General features: G+C 42.2%; 1 protein-coding gene across 1 annotated transcript in view; it reads right to left on the bottom strand.

The window, feature by feature from the left end:
- SLC16A10 (solute carrier family 16 member 10) overlaps window positions 1-5,173 on the bottom strand; it is a 119,420-nt gene extending 114,247 nt beyond the window's left edge. Inside the window, exon 1 of the mRNA XM_005890219.2 lies at window positions 4,642-5,173. Within this exon, the coding sequence (XP_005890281.2) occupies window positions 4,642-4,978 (337 nt within the window). The 5' untranslated portion in view covers window positions 4,979-5,173. The remainder of the gene's footprint in view (window positions 1-4,641) is intronic.
- Between the last annotated feature and the right edge of the window lie 17,124 nt (window positions 5,174-22,297).

Raw genomic sequence — 22,297 nt, forward strand, 5'->3', positions numbered from 1 at the left:
CTAGAATCTTTTTCAGTTTCATGAAAAAACTAAAAATAGGTTTTCCAATAATTATAATTTCTAAATTATAATTGTAAGTTGTAATTTCTAAGGGAAAACAATGTTCCAGTTAACTGTAGTTACCTGTTTTAGTTTTCCCAAAAGTGTCTGATCTCCCCCCACCTGGGCAAGAAGCAGGCACATACGAACAGATAAATCTTAGATGAACAGAGACAACTCAAGCTCATCTTGCTCCCTCTGATGGACCTTTCTAACACAGCAGTAAGTGCAAGGCATATCTCTGAATGCCATGTCATCAGCAGCCAGGATAACATGATGGGGCTGTGATGCACTCCACCGGAGTTCAGCTTTCTTCCCCTTTCCAAAGTCTTAATTTCACAAAATGAGATCTACTGCCACAGGGAAAGAGGCCATCAAACGTTTTTCCCAGCCTCCACCATTCGTGGGAATTTCCTTAGACTTTCAGCCTCTTAATCTCCCCAAGCCTGTGTCCTGGTATATTGCAAAGAGAAATATTCTATTTACTTTTGTATCCCACAGCAGATCAAAAGCTCCTTGGGGACAGCTGATCTTGTCTCTCTCAATTACCTCCTTCTATGCCCAGCACAGAGGGTGTCAAATACTGGGTAAACATTTGTAGTATGAATGAGAAGTAACATTAAGATGTGTAAACTCACTTATATCTTAGTGTGAATGAATTTCTCCATGCCTGTTCCTGAGAAATTGTGGGAGGATCATCAGTGGCGCAGAAAGAGATAAGAGAGCCTTGAAGAGAAAAAGTAAAGCCTGAGGAAGTCTCTTCTTCACTTAACATCTGGAAATACTGTTCTGCTATGGATCAGTCTAAAGGAGTCTGGTTCTTCAAAGCAAACTCCAGAGTCTGGCTTGAATGCCATAAGAAATTATCTTGCTTTCCAATGAACATCTCCCTATACTTCAAAAATTTTTTTTTTTTTTTAATTTTGGCTGCACCACTCGGCTTGCAGGATCTCAGTTCCCCAACCAGGGATTGAACTTGGAGCCACCACAGTGAAAGTGCTGAATCCTAATCACTAGATCACCAGGGAACTCCCAAAAATCTATTTCAATGAGACATTAACAACTGGCAATTGCTTACTGACAGCCAAGTGAGATCAAGAAACAGAGATCCTGATCTTTCACACTTCTTTTCTAACTCCAGAATTCCTATATAGTTATCCATTTCTAAAGCTTGAATTAATCAAGCATAAAGAATGATGCATTACCAGAATGTTATCCAACCCATGTAATATGATCAGTCGTTAAAAACCTAGCTTCTGGAGTCAGATAAACCTGAGGTTGAACCCTGGTGTCCACTGCTTACTTAATCTCCATAAGCCTAAGTTTCCACATCTGAAAAGAAAGATTAAATCGAGCCTATCTCATGCAGTCACACTAAGGTTTAAAATAGGAAAGCATGGAACGTGCTTAGCACTGGGCCTGACACGTGGGAGGTTCTCAAGCATTGTTGATGGTTACGAACCATCGTTTGGAAACCTAGGTTCCCATTCCACCACCCTGTGCACCTCCCTGTGTAGCCTTGAGCTTCTAACTATGAAGAAGCTAATGAGCACGTGGAGACAGAATGAACTGACCTCTAATGCTGGAATTATCAATCATGAACAAGGTAATAGAAAATGGACCAAAACTTTGAAAAATTAAGTCTTAAATAATTCCACATCTGTTTTATGTTGTACCTGAAGCTAGCACACATTTGATCACAGATGATTCAGCATTAGAATATCAAAATAAAAACCTGAAGAGTCAAACTTCAAAGCAAGCATTCTCAAACCCTTCAGTACCTGTTGTTGATAGACTTTATATGCAACACCTGTACGTATGTGTCTGCAAGAGAGTGCATGAGCAGAGGGAGATGGAGATGGACGGGGGAAGAAGGGAGGGAGGAGGGAAGCAAGAGAGACACTAAATGAGGGACGAGACAGAGAAAGGGAAGAAGGGAAGGCGAGGCAGAAAGTGGGGGGAGAAAGAGAAAGAGAAAGGAGGGAGAGCTGGCAGAAGGGAGGGAAAAATGGAGGGAAAGACAGAAAGGTGGGGGGGCAGGAATTTAAACATTAATTGGCGTAAAGGCTATCCAGTCTCCATTTTTTCACCAATGAGGTGACCTCAGACCTTAAAGTTTATCTGCTGTACATGTTTCACACATCAACCAAGTACAAGTACAGGCTGTTGTGCCATCTGGCTGGGGTGTTACACAGGGCCACTACAAGGGCACGGGCCCCTCTGCAGGAGTTAGATCAACAGCACCCAGAGCACAGGCTGGTTCTCAGTCAGCACTGACCCTGAGCCGCGCACCTGTGTGCAAGGGCACAACCAACCACCTACGGCAGTCAGGAAGACCAAGTCTTCACTATTTAACGTGCACACCTGCATACCTGTTTGTGTAGTACACACCCACACATACACAGACAAGACTGAAAAGCCATCAAGGCTGAGTAAATGAAGATATTCATCAAAACTGAAAATACAGAGTTTCAAAAAGTTGAAGAGAATGGGTCCCTGTGGCCTCCCTACCCTTCAGCTACCCAGAATTGGGCTATCGTTGTCACTGGGAATCTTTGGGACCAAAGAGAGAGAGGCTTCGACATCACAAAACTCTTGATTCCTGATGAAGCTACGGTCTCTCCAGCAACTGCTTGCTTGCTCACTCGCTCTCTCTCAAAAAAATGAGTTAGGAAGGAGAAAAAAAATAAGACTTTCCACAAACAACAATGGATCTACTCACCTGAGTTTGCAAAACCTGTGGTAGACAAATGAGTATTTTGTTTTGGTGTTCTGACTGCAATAAAAGTGTAATCCCAGGCAAGAATTTACTAAATGCTGAAAGAACTAGTCTTAAAATGTGGACTCTGAATTCTGCCTCAGTGCCCTTTTCTCTCCCAGATGCTGGCTACTCAGAGAGAAAATACACAAAGTTATTTTTGTTTACTACTGCATATGCATATCTATCCTGCCAAGCAAGTACATGATATTATATTTTGAACACTTTTGTACCTAGCTCTGTGACCTGAAGAACACAACAGCTTTAAAAGCTATTTAAGGAACAGAAATTCCAGGTTAAATATGGTACCTGATTCACATGTGCAAGGAGACAATGTACAAGAATATGCATGGCAGCACTGTCTATGGTAATTTTGAAAGTAACCTAAATGTTTATTAAAGAAAGAATGCATATAAAGTATAATATATTCATACAATGGAAAACTAGGCATTAAAATGTAAAGAATTTAAGCTACTAGCTCATATTGTTATGGGGATAAACTGCAAACACAACGCAAAGTAGAAGAAAAGATGCAGAACCACAGTATAATACTCTTTAATACAAGTCTTTAAAACTCCCAACATTACCGCTCCTTTAGAATTTGTTATAACAGACTAGCATATTTTTTTGTATGCACACTAAAGAGCTAAGGAAAACACACTAAAAATAATTGAAAATTAAAGTTAAAAAAAAAAAGGACCATATGTCACTGTTGTTTAGTCACTAAGTCATGTTTGACTCCTGTGGACTGTAGCCCACCAGGCTTCTCTGCCCACAGGATTTCCCAGGCAAGAATACTGGAGTGGGTTGTGATTCCTTCTCCAGCAGATCTTCCCAACCCAGGGATGGAACCCGGGTGGGTCTCCTGCATTGGCATGTGGGTTCTTTACCACTAAGCCACCTGGGAAGCCCTCATTAACCACAGAGAGTTGCCCAAATGGCAAGGAGGGAGCATGTTTTAGTAATGAAAATCGCCTGGCCCTTTAAATAAGATATGTTTCATCACCATTCTGGACTCATTAAAACACTTTATTTCAACAAGCTTCACTTTTCTCCCCTAAAAGGGGTTGATAACGCCTGCCTCGCAGGATGACATGAAATAATGCATGTAAAAGACTTGGTAGATCAGGTAATAATCATTTAAAGGGAAAAAATGTTGAGTCTGCACCTTTTTCATCTAATTTGGTATATGATTAAAAATGACAAAGAACACAACAGGAAAAGGGCAACCCTTCACCTTCCTCTTCCCAGTCCCTGATCTGGCTGCCTCCTATGCTTTCTATATTTAGCAGAGTGACACCCCCTTCCCCACCCCCAAAAAAACCCAGCACGAAACCGTGTTTCCTTCAGAACTCCCGAGTCCTTGCAATACAGATCTTTCATCTCGCCAACTCCGCCTCCCCCCACCACACACAGTCCTCTGCAGCGCCGGGGGCAGCAGAACAAAAACCCAACCGTCACGGTCACGAAAGAGATTGTAAAAATAACGGAGCGGTGTAACTAACTGGCTTTGGAAGGGTCTGTTTGTTTTCAAAAATTAAGAGAAAGTCTACCAGAGACTCAGCCTCTATCCTGCAGAAAGGGGAAGCAGGAAGATCTAAGCAAATAAGTTTTGTGACTTGTATCCAAATGAAGTCTCTACATCTGGATTCAACACAAAGAGAGGCGCACGGAGGCCCCGGGAGCGGCAGGGCTGCTTTTGCAATTGGACAGACCCACCCCTCACACCCTTTACACACACGGACCCGCAGGGGCGCACCAGGAGGCGCAGAAGCTCGCTCCACACGCGGGATGCATCCCGCGCCCATCCCCCGGGGCTGGCCGCGGCGGGCGCTGTGCCTCACCTGTCTTGAAGACCATCTTGTCATCGTCCTTGGACCCGAAGGTCTTCAGCATGGACACGAAGAGCACCCCGCAGGCGTTCTGGATGCCGAACACCGACCCGTTGCACCACATGGCTGCTAGCATCACCAGCCAACCCCAGCCGCCCTCAGGGGGCTCAAGGGGCTCGGCGCCCACCGACCCACCCAGCTCTACTTCCACCTTCTCGGCCGCCGCCGCCTCCGGGCCGTCTAAGGGTCCCGCGCCGGGCAGCGGAGCGGCCCCCGGAGGCGCGGAGCCGGGCGGCTGCGCCTCGCTTGTCCCCCGCGCGGCGGCGGGCTCCTCCTGGGAGGGCACCATGGCCGGGGGCGGCCCCCTCGGGCGCCGGGGAGCGCGAGGGGCGCGAGTTCCCGGCGGGCTCGCGGAGGAGCCGCCGAGTTGGGCTGGCGGGCTAGCGAGGCCGAGGCGAAGGCGGTGGAGCCCACCGTGGGCGGGCGGCGGCGGGCTTACACTGGAACCTCCGGGTCCACAGCCCCACGCCCGGACTCAGCAGGAGGCCGGACCGCCAGCTCTTAAAGACGCCCCCCCCGCCCCACCCCCCTGGGGGCGTGGTCGACGGCGGGACCTGCCCCGGAATCTCCTGATGATTGGGCTTCGGGAGAACGCGGGGGGCCCACCCCCTCCCGCGGCGCGCGACCCAGGTGCCTGCGGGTGGCTATATCTGCGCGCGCGCCTGCCGCCGGGCCTCCTCCTCTCCAGCGGGGGTCACAGATGTGTAGGTCACCCCGCCAGAAAGTGTTAACGGAAGGGGCACGTCTCCTCCTAGGTGCAGGCTGCATTGGGTCATCGGGACCACAGAATGGGACCTTCTTTAGTCTCAGTCCGCTGACAGCCTGACCAGCAAACATTGTCCCTTTGTTTTCTTTTTGTTGTTGTTTTCTGGCGTTCACCTCTAATTACTAATTATAATACATAAGATATGTTATGCCAACTGCGGACTTAAAAAGGGAGTCAGGAAGATCAGAGGCCCTATTTAATTTCTCCTACATTCACATGTGATTTCCTATGAATACTTTGCATATTGAACAGGCTCATTTTGGAAGACACAGACTCATATCAAAGTCTTCAAGAAACAAACGTTTTTGACAGACATCTAGAAAACATTACTTTTAAACTACAGCACAGTTGTTTGCACTTCAGACAAAAACTAGTACCTATATTCAACTTCTCTTGTCTCCTTAAAGCAAGGAACAACCATGTATGTAAAAGAAATGAAGATTAACTAGTTGTATAATATTGGGCACAATTCTTAATTTCTCAGTCACTCAAATTCTTAACTTCAAAGTCAAAATATGCTAATTACTTGATGATGGAGTCCCTAAATGAGTGTGATTGATCACATTTCTGCCCCTACGGGTTCAAAAACTAGTAGGAAGAAGTCCTAGGATAGAACAGGAGTGTCACATAATAAGTGTTACAATACATATACAACAAAGAGAAGTGGAATGGAGCCATTAAATTATCTTCAAAACATTAGAGAAAAGCTTCTACAGCAAACAGCCTTTGAGCTGAGCCCTGAATCATACTAGGAGCTTTCCTGGGCAAAGATAGAGGAAGAGTGTTCTAGGTAGAGAAGATAGCAGAAGCTAAGGGGAAGCAGGGTATGCTTGAGGAGCAGGGAACAAAAATCAAGCATAATATGTCTTAAGGATGGGATTAGAATGGTAAACGAAAGAATAGTCACACAAGTGCACAAAAATGAATGTACAAGGATGTTATTCCACACTATTGGAAATAAAAAGTGGAAGCAAAAACATGCATCTGTACTACATAACTACTAAAAGTTTTTAAAATTCACCTCTGTTGACTTTGAAAGTTATAACATTTTATTGAGCAAAGAAAGCACATCCACACACACACACACACACACAAAGGTATGGGTTATAGCACAAAATATAAATATCCATGATCTATATTGATACAAGTAAATGATTAAGTACATAAGTAAAAGGGGGAATAAATACCTCCATGCCTGATTGTCTTTCACCTTTTTGGAATGGTGAATTCTCACTCTATCTTCAAGGCTTAACTCTAAAATGAAGTTACCTTTATCAGTTCTTCCTCCAGACTTCCATATTTTATTTAAACAGTTTTTGCAATCAGCTGCAGGGTGGTTTTCAGTCTCCTTAACTAGAGTAAGAATTTTTAGACAGGTCAGATGATGTTGCATGGAGCTTTGACCAGAGCACAACGCACAGTTTTGGGGCATAACAAATAATTGTTGAACCAAATTGAATTGAATTTTTTTAAAAAATTAAAGAATCACAAAGCATTCAGTTGAGCACACCAACTTGGTCCCATATTTTCAGGTGGAATATTTTCAATATTTTTTAAACAACATGAATTTGTTTTCCAGTTGTAAAAGTAAACATGCTGGCTTTAGCAGTTACCATAAAAAATAATAAAATTTTTAAAATGTATTATTGTATCACTCAAATAACCTCTTTAACATTTAATAGTTTTTAATTCTTTACATATTTATGGAAGATAGAGCATCCATTTTATAACTACCATTATCACATATTTCCCCTATAAAATATGGTATAGCTCATCCAAAAAATTATGAGTCTTTTTGCCCTTAATGAAAATTGCTTCATCCAAGATAATGAACAAAACATAAAGAAGCCCAACGAGATGAGACTTTGCCATAGGCCATCTTCAAAGGTCCATTCGACTTAGATTTGTACATCTGCAAAGTAATTTACCAGTTACTACATATTATGAATCTTCAGGATTTGCTCACAAAGCCACAAATCTACTGTTTCCTTATAGTCTTTTTGTTGTTGTTTTCATTTTTACAAATTATTTTTTTACTTTCTTTTTGGATGCATAGGTCTTGGTTGCTGCACGGGGGCTTTCTCTAGTCTCAGTAAGCAGGGGCTACTCTTCATAGAGGTGCATAGGCTTCTCATTGTAGTGGCTTCCCTTATTGCAGAGCACAGACTCGAGTTATGGCTCCCAGGCCCCAGAGCACTCGGGCTTCAGTAGTTCTGGCTCAAGAGCTCTATAGCGCAGGCTCAGTAGTTGTGGTTCACGGGCTTAGTTGCTCCGAGTCATATGGGATCTTCCAGGACAGGAATGGAACCCATGTCCAACGGGTTCTTATCCAACTTTACCACCAGGGAAGTTTCCTGTACTTTTAAATAAAATCAGAATTACAATGTTGTGGACTGACTCTTTACCTCCCTGCCAAAAAAAATCATATTGAAGCCCTAATCCCCAGTACCTGGGAACATGATTATATTTGGAGATGTGGCCTATAATAAAGGTAATTAAGTTAGAATGAGGCCATTTGAGTGGACCCTAAACCAATCTGACTGATGTCCTTATAAGAAGAAGAGATTAGGACACAGAAAGACACCAGTGAACGGCCATGTGAGGTCACAGGAGGAAGACAGCCATCTGCAAGTCAAGGAGAGAGGCCTCAGAAGAAACAAACACATAAAAAAGCGCTGCTGACACCGTGACCTTAGACTTCTAGCCTCCAGAACCGTGAGAGATAAATTTCTATTATTTGAGCCACCCAGTCTGAAATATTTTGTTATGGCAGCCCCAGTAAACTAACATACATTGTTTTTGCTGATCTAGTTACTAAGTCATGCCTAGCTCTTTGCAACCCCATGGACTACAGCCTTCCAGGCCCTTATGTCCCCAGGATTTCCCAGGCAAGAACACTGAAGTAGGTTGTCATTTCCTTGTTCAGGGGAGCAACACGAGGGATGGAACCCATGTGTTCTGCTTTGGCAGGCAGATTCTTTACCTGGGACCCCAGGGAAGCCCCAACTAAGAGACATAACTAAGAACAATTTTGTAACCTGCAATTTTTTACTTAAACCATCATATCATAAATAACTCCCTGTGTCATTACATATTCTTCAAAAATATATTTAGTGGCTAAATAGGATTCAACTATAGAAATGGACCATAATTTATTTAATCATTTCCTATCATACCTATACATATATAATGTATTTCAGGTTTTTCATCATTAAAAATAGCACTGCAATAAACATCCTTACACACAAATCTTTACCAGCATCTGTGATCATTTTTTAGAATACATTTCTAGATGTAAGAAGCATATGAATATTTTAAGACACTAAACATGTTGATAAATTTGAAAGCAACATTGTCAATTTATACTCTCACAAGCACTGTATAAGAATGCCATATTAGTGCCCCTCAGGAAACGGGGAATAATAGGATTATTTCCATTTTTTTAGCTTTTTGTAATTATTTTTAAAACCTGCCCATTTAAAATTAAAATGAAATCTCTTTATTAGTTTATTTTTCAAATCTTTGGTTATAAGTGACAAATATCATATTTACTAATCATCTGTATATCCTTTTTTATAAATACTGTCTTGATAGTCAATCTCCACATTTTCCAACAGGAAGATTGATGTTTTTCCTTATTCATGTTTACTAATGTTTCTTATATAGGTCCCATGCCTGTCTTGTTAGGATTATTTTTGGGCATTTCACGTTCATGTTTTTGTTGCTGGTGATGTTGTTGTCACTGATTTTGTGAATGGACTTTTTTCATGAGAACTTCTAACTGGTTGTTGCTAATACAGTTCACTTCAGTTCAGTTCAGTCACTCAGTTGTGTCTGACTCTTTGTGACCCCATGGACTGCAGCACACTAGGCTTCCCTGTCCATCACCAATTGCTAATACAGTAAAAAGCGATTAAGTTTTTATTTTCACTCTGATCTAAATTTGACAACAAAGCATTATCTACTGGATTAAGATAATGCATACCAGCCTAATTAAAAAACATCCTTATCATTTTATAGCTAATGTAGATGCAGTCCTACATCTTAAATGGACACACTTTAATTGTGTGTACACATTTACCCACTTTAGATTCCTAATTGAAAGTAACTTCATTTCCTTTTTTCTAATGCAATGACTTCTTTCTTCAAGTATTTTATTTTTATATAAAATGTCTTTAAAAACAAAACACTGTGCATCAGTGTTTATGCTGTTGATTGTTCCATAAGCCTTCTCAAGCCCCTATTAGGGAATCCAAAACCAGGTTAAGAAGGCTGAATAATCTTCAGAGAAGATGTCTCTAAACTACTGTATGCTGATCTCCTCCAACAGAAGACACAGGCTATCTTGGAATATCTTGGAATCAGAAGATGAATTTCTGTCACTTTACCATCAGTGTGACCTTGGCCCAGTCACTTGCCTATCTGCAGGTCAATGTTTGAGACTTAAACACAATTCCTCAGGGTCTAACCCAATCCACCCACCCCACACTCCATTTTTCCATCATGACAGCACTACCTTAGTCATACCGAAGTTCATCTCAGATATGTTTTAGTATCACTAAAGAGGTTTGGGGAAACCCATTCTTTAGCAGCAATGTCTTTGCAAATATTTTGGAATGAGAATTGTGGATTTGATACTTAATCAGCTTCTTTCGCAGAGGATAACATTGTCCAACTCTACCCCAAATTGTAGGAGTGTGTCCTCTTGGTGGCCTCTGGTTCTGCATGCTTTGTCCATCTACACCAAGTGTCCCCAAAGCATGACTGCCCAACACAGATCTGTTGACTTCAGCATCCCGCCATTCACACCCTGGTGATGTTGAAGCATACTAAAAATGAAATTTACTGTCATGAGAAGGAAAAACATATTGATAATTTAAATTTGGTAACAGTAGTTCTTCTCCCTGTGGTACAATGGAATTTAAGAAGGTTTCTGAGGAAGGAGATTTGAAATCCAGCCCTGACCTCCACCCTTCACAAACTGCCAACCCATGGTCCCAAGACTGTTGAGATGAAGTGGGAAAATGACCAGGAGCTGTCTGTGACCTGTGCCTCCCTGTGAAGGGGCTGTGGCATTCTTGTTGCTGAAAGAATGTCCTTAGTTGTAAATGTTTCTTGAAATTTTGTATTCTTGGAATTATACGATATTTCTTCTAGAGAAGGGATCTTATTCTTTTGTTTAACTGTCTGCTTAAAGCAAGACTCTCTTCTGAAGCATCATAGCAGAAACAAAGAGTATACGGCCTGTGAGACACTGTGTCCACATATAGAAAAGCCCACATGATGTCATGGAGTCCGCTGTGTAACAACGGGGCTCACGGTCACACCTCAGCCCCTCCTCTCACTCTCAGTGGCTGTGCTCAGCATGGGCTCAGTACAAAGACTGGCTGCTTGGGTTGAGGGTGTAGGATGGTGTCATGGAAACTGGTCCTCCGAAATCACCATGGAGGTAAATCCCTATGGAGTGCCTTCTGCAGACACAGGGAAACCTAAAACACCAGGCAGAAGGAACCGCAGGAATCATGATATTTTCTAACCGTAATCCATAGTTAGAAACACATTCGATGTCATAACCCAATACATACACTCAAGACACACACACACACACATTGGAACAAAAATTTAACAAAGCAGTTTCTTACAATAGTAAGTACAGCCCTTCATTCTGATCTATTTTGTTTCATTGAAATAATCTACTGACAATCTACTGACAAAAACTCTAAACTGATTTTACAACCCACTAATGACTTTTGATTTGAGGTTTGAAAAACACTGATCCTGTCCAATGCTCCCATCTTACAAATGAAGAAATCTGAGTCTCAGAAAAAGGAAATGACTGACTATTCCAGAAAGACATACGTTTCCAACATGACAGTGACAAGGCACCAGGTCTCCTGATCGTGGTCTTCCCTCAGAACCTCCTATTACTGCTCCTGGCTTCATGGATAGAGATATAATGTCGCCTAACTCTATTTTAGAAACAAGAAAATAGTCCTCTATCAGACAAGGGATGAAGGGTCCTCCTTTCCCTCCCATCTGCCCTGGATGTCCCCCAGTGTTTTGGCTGCAGCAGGGGCCCCTGCAAGCTCTTTTCCCAAAGACCTAACACACCAGTGGCCCAGAAGAGAGATCCTTCCAAGGTCTCTGTGTCCCTCTAGTCTTATGCTTGTGGGGACTTTTTCTTTGAATTAGTTAGCTAACACCTGGAAAGAGTCATCTGAGAGCCTGTCCTTAGAAAGTTAAAATAAAGGATAGTTCCTTTCCTTGGGAAAAGATGGAATGTGGGGAGAATCCTTCAGAGAACCGGTCCGTAACTAACTCTGATTGATCAAAAGTTGTTTGGGGCAATTTGGCACTGTTTATGGAGAATCCATACCCCAAAGCACTTAGAGAAGAAAGACTGCACTGATTTGCCCTTGAGCAATAGCTTCCTCTGCCCTCTTGCCTTAAAGCCATTCTGTCTTCTTCTCTACTCCCCTTTGCCTAACCTGCCAGAGCCGCCTTTAAAGGGGATATATTTTTCAACCAGTAATTCCTGATAAGATGCACACTATCTTGTCCCTGTGTGTGTTAGTTGCTCAGTTGTGTCCGACTCTTTGCAACCCCATGGACTATAGACCACCAGGCTCCTCTGTCCATGGGATTTCCCAGGCAAGAATACTGGAGTGGGTTGCCATTTCCTTCTCCAGGGGGAAATCTCCCTGACCCAGGGATCAAACCCAGGTCTCCCACATTGCAGGCAGATTCTTTACCATGTGAGCCACCAGGGAAGCCTGAACACTATCTTAAATATGACTATTTAAAGGAATCAAGAAAACAGAAACAAAATCCAGAGCCTCTTTCTGTTATATTGGATTTTCCATAGGCAATACTTTTGAACATGAGGAACAAGACTGTGGAGATATAAAGAGGGAGGAGATGGTTAAAGACAGACACATTGACTACTGGTCATGAAAGCTTTTTTTTTGGCCAAGCCCCATGGCATGTGGAATCTTCCCCAAGCAGGATCAAACCCCTGTAGTGGAAGGGTAAAGTCTTAACCACTGGACCACCAGGGAAGTCCATGAAAAGTTTATGATTGGGAGGTTTTTACTTATCTTTTCCTAGCAAAAGATTGTGCAAACTCTTTTTGATGTGGTTTTGTGTTTGTTTTTTTTTCCCCCCTAGAGTTTCAAAACACTTCTCTTAGTTCTTTCTTCTCCCCAACCATCATCCCAGCCCATCTCCATCCCACTTTCAAACAATAATAACAAGATACAGTTTGAGATAAGAAGTCAGCGACAGAAAGCAAACTGCAGACTTGGCAGATCAGAGCTGGAGACCAGTTAATGCTGTAGAAAGTACTGTCTCTTGCTGCACAGAACCAATGCAGCTCCTGCCTGGCTCTCCGTAGGTGTTTCGTACATGCTGATAGAACAACTAATTAACACATACTGTATGAGAAAAACATCTATTTCTGCTTTATTGACTATACCAAAGCCTTTGACTGTGTGGATCACAATAAACTGTGGAAAATTCTGAAAGAGATGGGAATACCAGACCACCTGACCTGCCTCTTGAGAAATCTGTATGCAGGTCAGGAAGCAACAGCTAGAACTGGACATGGAACAACAGATTGGTTCCAGATAGGAAAAGGAATACGTCAAGGCTGTATATTGTCACCCTGCTTATTTAACTTCTATGCAGAGTACATAATGAGAAACGCTGGACTGGAAGAAGCACAAGCTGGAATCAAGATTGCTGGGAGAAATATCAATAATCTCAGATATGCAGATGACACCACCCTTATGGCAGAAAGTGAAGAGGAACTAAAAAGCCTCTTGATGAAAGTGAAAGTGGAGAGTGAAAAAGTTGGCTTAAAGCTCAACATTCAGAAAACGAAGATCATGGCATCCGGTCCCATCACTTCTTGGGAAATAGATGGGGAAACAGTGGAAACAGTGTCAGACTTTATTTTGGGGGGTTCTAAAATCACTGCAGATGGTGACTGCAGCCATGAAATTAAAAGATGTTTACTCCTTGGAAGGAAAGTTATGACCAACCTTGATAGCATATTGAAAAGCAGAGACATTACTTTGCCAACAAATGTTCGTCTAGTCAAGGCTATGGTTTTTCCTGTGGTCATGTATGGATGTGAGAGTTGGACTGTGAAGAAGGCTGAGCGCCGAAGGATTGATGCTTTTGAACTGTGGTGTTGGAGAAGACTCTTGAGAGCCCCTGGACTGCAAGGAGATCCAACCAGTCCATTCTGAAGGAGATCAGTCCTGGGATTTCTTTGGAAGGAGTGATGCCAAAGCTGAAACTCCAGTACTTTGGTCACCTCATGCGAAGAGTTGACTCATTAGAAAAGACTCTGATGCTGCGAGGGATTGGGGGCAGGAGGAGAAGGGGATGACAGAGGATGAGATGGCTGGATGGCATCACTGACTCGATGGACGTGAGTCTGAGTGAACTCCGGGGGCTGGTGATGGACAGGGAGGCCTGGCGTGCTGCGATTCATGGGGTCGCAAAGAGTTGGACACGACTGAGCCACTCGACTGAACTGAACTGTATGAGAACAAGCAGAAGGTCTAAGGAAGATCAGCTCGGAAACTGGATTCCAGACTCCAGGAATGCAGTCAGGAGACCAGGAAGTACAATCAGCAGAGAAGACTGAGCTAGACTCGAAATTTATAGTCACAAGTCAGAATCAAGAATGGCAAAGAGCAGGCTTCCCTGTTAACATAAAATGAATTTCTCCCATTATATGGCAAGTGTACTTATTTGACCAATGACAATGGATTGGCTCAGCCTAAGCTGGGGAATAGTTCAAAGAACTAGAGATATTGACTACAGAGAAGAGGAAAACCCAGAGGAAATAAGAAAATTATCTTCAAATATTGAAGAACTGTCATATTGTACCATGTGACTTAAGGGATAGAATTAAGCCCATGAGTTAGAAAAGATTCTAGCTTAAGAGAAGGAAAAACTTCTCCCTCAGAGCTATCCAGAGGCGGAATGGACTGACTCATTAAAGAATGAGCTGTCCATCTGGTGGGTGTTCAAACAAAGGCTGAGCACATGCCTTAAACACAGACATTAAAAAGCAAAAGAAAGAGGAAGAAAGGAGGATTCTTATTGGGAAAGAAAGGAGGTTATTTGTCAAATATATCAGGAAGGAGATATGAATTCAAATATGAATGAGCTGTTAGACATGATGATCTTTGAAACCCCTTGAAATTTGAAGAATCTCTAACTCCTCGGATTGGTTTTCAGCCACTGGGTGAGAAATTCAGAAGAGTATGGGGAATAGGGAAAGTGTACTATTTTGAGCAAGATCAGGTGGGAACTCATGAAGTGACATGGTGAGAGACTGCTCCAGGGAAAAAATGAGGAAGCAAGTGGATGATTAAGCAATTTAACTGGAATTTAATGGAGCAGAGGCACAGGGGAAAAAGGTGCAGGAGGAAAGGGGAATCTTAAGAAAAAGAAAGTCAAAGAGAAGAAAGAATTGGTTTGGGGAGAAAAAATGATATATACATGGGAGCTTTGTGATAAAAGGTACAAATAGAAGCCTCAATTTTTATTCTCCCTAACTCAACGAATGACCTAATAAGCACTTTTTAAGACAAGTCTGCTTAAATAGGAGTAGAAAAATGGAAATTGGGTATGTAACTAGGAGCTTGATAAAAGGAGAGACAAAAACAGATGAATGTGATGAATACAAAACATTACAAAGTTTTTTTAATTAATTTATTTTTTAATTGAAGGATAATTGCTTTACAGAATTTTGTTTTCTGTCAAACCTCAACATGAATCAGCCATAGGTATACATATATCCCCTCCCTTTTGAACCTTCCTCCCCATCCCTTCCATCCTTTATTACAAAACTTTTGAAAGAGCAAAGCAGGAACTATTTGACCACCCACAGAGCAAAAAGTGTTTCTTCTTTTATCACCTATTCAACCTCCACCCTTCAATAGTCTAACAAAAATAACAGAACTATTTTGAAATAAAGATTGTATTATTCTCCTCTTAGCTGCTTTAACAAGTTACCACAAATTTACTGATCTAAAACAACACAGTAGTTCTCATACAATTTTGGAGGTTGAAGGTCTGAAAGGAGTCTTCTGGGCTAAAAGCAAGATGATGTCAGAACTGATTCCTTCTGGAGGCTCCAAGGGAAAATGCGTTCTCTGTCTCTTTCAGCTTCTAGAAACTGCTGGCATTCCTTGGGTCACAGCTACTGCTGCTAAGTTGCTTCAGTCGTGCCGACTCTGTGCGACCCCATAGACGGCAGCCCACCAGGCTCCCCCATCCCTGGGATTCTCCAGGCAAGATCACTGGAGTGGGTTGCCATGGCCTTCTCCAATGCATGAAAGTGAAAAGGGAAAGGGAAGTTGCTCAGTCGTGTTCGTGTTCGAACACTTCATCACTTCATCACTTCAATTTTTGGCTTGTATAATCATCTCTCCTTTTCTGGAGAAATACAAAACATTACAGATTCCTCTCATAAGGACCCTTGTGATTATTTTGGGCCCATTCAGGTAACCCAGGATAATCTCACATTTTCAAAGTCCGTTGTACTATTTATGATAACGTATTCATGAGGACTTCTCTGGGAATCCATTGTCTACCATAAGGATGGTAAGCATCTGGTTTTCACAGTTAGAAACGTCATGTGAGCTTCTGAAACTGAGACCCCTGATCCGGCATTTTTAGGGCATGTTATTATTAGGGAGCCTGGTGGTAGAAAAAGCAATAATTAGGATTCCAGAAGACTGGGTCCTAGTTCTATCACTGCCATTAGCTTAGTTGTATGACCTTGAACAAGTCACTACCTCGTCTCTGGAATTCTCCTTGTCTATGAAATAAACTCTATCATTCTCCAGTGGGAAATTGCTGAACCAATGTCCTTGGCCCATTCTTTCTTCCTTGTGATAAAGGGCATACATCTTCCCTAAAAGTTAATAGTTCATTCACTGTTGCTAGGAAGCAAACCTTTCTCTTAGTAGCCGAGTGGTAAGGTTTCCAGACTAACTCTGGGGCACTTTGCGAAGCATGTCATGTCACCTAGTCTTTGTGATAGTATCAGTCTACACCTTGTGCATGTCAGTCGAGTCTCTTAAGAAAACAATGTTCTGAAGTTTGTTAAGATAAGACCTCTGAACTCATGCGAATACAACATCCTGGGCTTGTGCTCTCACATAATATCTAAAACTATGACCTAAATACATATATTCATTTATTCAACGAACATTCATGGAGAACCTACCAGGTGTAAAGCACTGTACTAGGCTGATTCCTAGCCAACTCAGTTCTTGAGTATAATAAAGACTATTCTACCTAATAGATTAAGTGGAACACTTGAACATTACCAGTCAGCAAACCATTCAATAATGTCTGTGAGAACTAAACACAGGAAATAAGAACTCAAGTGCTCTGACCTGAAGTAATACCATATAAATATAATACATATGAACATGCCTTAAGATCAGGTTGCTTTTTTTTTTTGAGTTTTCATTTTCCTTTGTATTTATAATTTCTAAAAGAAGTGTCAGCCTCTACCCCTCTGCCTTTCCAGCTGCTGCTTTTTCTAGTAAAGCAATATAAAAGTAGAAATTTTTATCTTAGGTTCTGAGTATGTTTTCTGTTATAAATAGTATAATCTTACTTTTAATTTTAAAAGTATATGTGTGATTTTCCCTCATAAGATGGGATTTTGTGTTTTTTCTCTTTTTCGAGTATCTACATTTTCTAAATTTTCAATAATAAGCATTTATTTATCATATAAGGAAATATGTCAAACTGTTTTGATGCAAAATAAATAGATCCTGGCCACTTGTGATACATTGACCTTCAATGTAATTTTTCTGTTGGAAAACTTGGAGGTATATTATTTGGTGTTCACAGTGGTAGTACATGTCTGTACAATTTGATAGCTTTGAGTAATAATTACAGTCACAAAGCATTTATGAGATTGTAAGATTAAGTTTTGACTTCTCTCCAGCTCAATCTGGAACTTGGGGAATTGTTAAACTTCTCTGTACTGTGGTTTCTGGCCACATTTCACTCTGGGATTTTTTTTTCCCTGACCTGGCACAAATTAAGAGGCATATGAGCTTTGATGGTCAAATAGCCTTTGAAAACTTTCTATTTATTGCATTTATATCTACTAATGGTCACTTTATGATATGTAAAAAAATTGAGGGACTTAATTTGGGGCAATTATTGTAAATCTCTTGAAACTAGCAAGTTACAAAACCTGACAAACTAATTGATTCCCAAATTAGATACTAAATCCTCGCTGCAGCTTCCTGAAGGTCAACCAGGAAAGACAGAACTAACGTAAGCACCCGCGTAAGGTTATAATTTAACCAGTGGTTCCCATTTGAGATGACTGCATTCTTACACAGAAAAGGAAATGTTTGTTCAACAGTTTTATCTGTTTTCTTTCATGGGATTTGAAGGAATTTACAATGTATTATTTTAACTTCAGCTACTTTCTTGAACAAACTTGAGGATAAGCCCAATTCACAAAGCATATCAAAGGTAGTAGTTTGAGGATAGGGTTGTACTCCTTTACTCAATCCCAAAGAGATCACGTCACTCGAAATCACATGGTTATAAGAAAAGGACACTTGAGAACAAGAAGTTCCCAGTATCTGGAATAATCAAGAGGCCCTATTTGACTGAAACACACAGATCTCCTCTTTAGTTTTCAGCCCCGACAGTCTCCTGTTCCCACTTGTTGTTCAGCCCCCCTCCTTATTTTTTCATTCCACAGCCGTTTTTGAGCACCTGCCCATGCCAGTCACTGTATTAAATGTTGGAAGAATAACCAACACATTGCTGTGGGGGCCATTCACAAGCCCCTTTTACCATCATTGTATCATTTGGCCACTTAATGTGAGCTATTCACAATGTGTGCCGAGACTCAGTCATCTTACATCATCTCAGACTTAGTTTGGTGCCTGCTCAGTACACCTAATGTTTGTTTAATGGATGCATAAATGTACACAAGGATGAGGAGTGAATATATAAAACCTTATAATCCTGGTTTATGCATTTTTTTCATTGGCTATCAAGCATTCATTCACTTCTCTCCTTAACTCTTTTTTCCCTTGGAAACGTTTTCTGATCCTTCTCATTCCCTTCTCCCTTGTACAGCATCTCCTAATGGTGCTCAGAAGCAACACCTCAACTCCCCAGAAATCCTTCAACCTTCTGTCCCTTGGCTGGGATCTTTGTTATCCTAACAAGCCCTGGGTGAGAGGACCCTGTGGGTCAGTCCCACTCTGGCCTCTTTTTGAAACAGATCACCTCTTCTTGTGTGGGGGATGCTGCACCATGTGACTTGCGAGACCTTAGTTCTCTGACCAGGGATTAAACCCAGGCCCTGGCAGTGAAAGTTCTGAGTCCTAACCACTGGACTGTTAGGGGAGTTCCCAGAACCAACCAACTCTTTATGAAGGTTTGGCAATTGGACTAAGACCCAAATTTTGTATTCTTATTACTGTTGTAGAATAATTTTAGTTGGGATAAAAATCTGTATAGATTTTCCTTGTTAGATTAGAAATCAAGATAGTAACATGTAAGAAATTTAGAAAACTGTGGTGGAAACCATAAGCTAAGCTCATGTACATTTAGCACTCAGGGTGAGGGCAACAGGCAAAATCAGGAAATAGATGGTGTTTAGAGATAGCTAAAAATATTTTAAGCAGTTAGCTACTAGCCTCACAAACAGAAGGGGGTGTGTATGTGTGTTTAAGTACCTTTTATATCCACCTTACCTGCCTCCTGAGAAACCTGTATGCAGGTCAAGAAACAATGGTTAAAAATGGACATGTAACAAGGGACTGGTTCCAAATTGGGAAAGGAGTATGTCAAGGCTGTATATTGTCACTCAAGTTTATTTAACTTACATGCAGAGTACATCATGTGAAATGCCGGGCTGGATGAAGCACAAGCTGGAGTCAAGATTGCTGGGAGAAATATCTATAATCTCAGATATGCAGATGATACCACCTTTATGGCAAAATTCAAAGAGGAACTAAAAAGTCTCTTGATGAAGATGAAAGAGGAGAGTGAAAAAGTTGGCCTAAAATCCAACATTCGAAAAATGAAGATCATGGCATCTGGTCCCATCACTTTATGGGAAATAGATGGGGAAACAATGGAAACAGTGAAAGACTTTATTTTCTTGGGCTCCAAAATCATTCCAGATGGTGACTGCAGTCATGAAATTAAAAGACGCTTGCTCCTCAGAAGAAAAGCTATGTCAAACCTAGACAGCATATTAAAAAGCAGAGACATTACTTTGCCTGCAAAGGTCCATGGAGGTCTTTATTCCCCCTTTTACTTATGTGCTTAATCATTTATTTATATCAATATAGATCATGGATATTTATATTTTGTGCTATAACCCATACCTTTGTGTGTGTGTGTGTGTGTATGTGCTTTCTTTGCTCAATAAAATGTTATAACTTTCAAAGTCAACAGAGGTGAATTTCAAAACTTTTAGTAGTTATGTAGTACAGATGCATGTTTTTGCTTCCACTTTTTATTTCCAATAGTGCTGGAATAACAGCCTTGTACATTCATTTTTGTGCACTTGTGTGACTATTCTTTTGTTTACCATTCTAATCCCATCCTTAAGACATGTTATGCTTGATTTTTGTTCCCTGCTCCTCAAGCATACCCTGCTTCCCCTTAGCTTCTGCTATCTTCTCTACCTAGAACACTCTTCCTCTGTCTTTGCTCAGAAAGACAAAGACACAACAGGGCAATCAGGGAAGGAGATGCACTTTAATTGCTCCCCCAGCCAAGAGACCGGAGAGGGAGAGGGTGTGAGGTGAGATCCCAGAAGCAGGAAGAAGAGAGAGAAGGGCCCAAAGTCAGAGGAGGCAGTGGGGTTTATCCTAAGGATGAAGGAGAGCCATAAGAGCAGTGCAATGGCAGGCATGCCACATACCAGGACTGGAACAAAGCTAAGGTGAAACAGCCATCTCAAGAGGCACTGGAGTTACTAGCCACCCCCTTTGCCTCATTTATCTAGACACTACTGTAGAGGATTAGCTTTGTCATCTCATGTTTTGTTATTAATACTTTACTAGCCACTTTCCTGCAGAAGGCAATGGCACCCCACTCCAGTACTCTTGCCTGGAAAATCCCATGGACAGAGGAGCCTGGTAGGCTGCAGTCCACAGGGTCGCTAAGAGTCAGGCACGACTGAGGGACTTCACTTTCACTTTTCATTTTAATACATTGGAGAAGGACGTGGCAACCCACTCCAGTATTCTTAGCCTGGAGAATCCCAGGGATGGGGAGCCTGGTGGACTGCCGTCTATGGGGTCGCATAGAGTCGGACAAGACTGAAGCAACTTAGCAGCAGCAGCAGCAGCAGCCACTTTCCTGTTGGTAAAGATTGTGCCAGGTTTTCCCTAAATTACCACATTAAATCATGGTGAAAACTGAACCATCTGCAAGACTTCAAAGGCCTGCCTCCCTCAGTTCATCTACAGGATTGTGTCTTGTTGAGCTGACACTCCCATAATGGGTCAGGAAGAGGGTCAGGTTGAGGGTCTTCCACAATAGATTCCACCACGAGGCAAACAAATGTGCCTGTAGATTTCGGTCAGGAGGAACCACGTATTCCTTCTCTCAGCATGTATTTACGGGCATTAGAGATGTGAAAACTAGTAGAATGCAGTCCCAGTCCTTGTGCTTAGTCACACGGGAGGGGATCTAATATATCAGATTCCAGTTCATATCTGCTGCCCCCTATTTAATCCCTCATCTCCATCCACAACCTTTATGCATTTCTATGATAAGAGAATGGAAGAGAGAGCTGGGACACAGGGAAGGGGGAGAATTGCTCACGCCTCGTAAACACACCCCAGCACCATTGTGCATGAAATCAGGTGCAAATTGACATCCAGGTTGACCTATGGAGATGAGACGGCAGGCCGGGACAGTGGCTACAAGCATGGGCTCTGGCATCACCCCGGCCAGGGTTTCCACTGGCCCACAGTGTGACTCCAGGCAAAGTACTCACCCTCTTTTAAGTCTTAATGTCTCATCTTAAAATGGGGGAAAATAGTACCTTCCTTACTGGACTGCTGTAAAGCAGTGGTATGTAAAGCATCTGTCTCGAAGCCTGACTACAATGTTTAATAATTGGTGGCTTTTCTCACCCCAGAGAATAAGAGAGGAGACCTGGATGTGGAGGCAGGAAGAGGTGGTTACCCTGGAGGTGTGGGAAAGGGAGTGGGCTGGCAAAGAGTGGGCCAGCCACGATGCGCATGAACTGAAAATTCAGGCTTCCTCTGCCATCCTGTGCACATGTAAAGCCTCAGGTCAGAAGGGAGGTAAGCAGGGCATTGGCACCAGGGAGAAGCCACCCTTCCTGTCCCGTCCCACCTCTTCCTGCCCACACTACCACTAGCTGCTGCTCACTGAAGGCGGTGGCGGCACAGCTTCCACAGGGAGGAGACCCTGGGAGACGGATCTGTTCACTTGTCCTGTTAAGTTGCTCTCTTGTCTCCTTCAGCAGTTGTGGCCCACTTCATTCAACCAGTCGCACCGAGGAAAACAGACACCTTAAGTGGGCCAGAGGAACAGTGTGGCCCAGAACCTGCTGACTTTGCAGTCTTTATGTGCACCACAGTTATCAAATGTCTGCAAGTGTTCATTTGGAAGATACAACGACACCTAACAGGACATGTAAGAAAGAGCATTGGTGATTAGAGAAAGGGGCGGCAGAGAGAAGTGACCACATCCCATGGGTAGGCTGCGTGGAGCAAGTGACTTCTGAGTCAATGGAAAGGGAAGGTGTGTTTACCACAGGGTCTGTTTTGTCAA

This window comes from Bos mutus, chromosome 9 (assembly GCF_027580195.1).
Source record: "Bos mutus isolate GX-2022 chromosome 9, NWIPB_WYAK_1.1, whole genome shotgun sequence".
Classification (NCBI taxonomy): Eukaryota; Metazoa; Chordata; class Mammalia; order Artiodactyla; family Bovidae; genus Bos; species Bos mutus.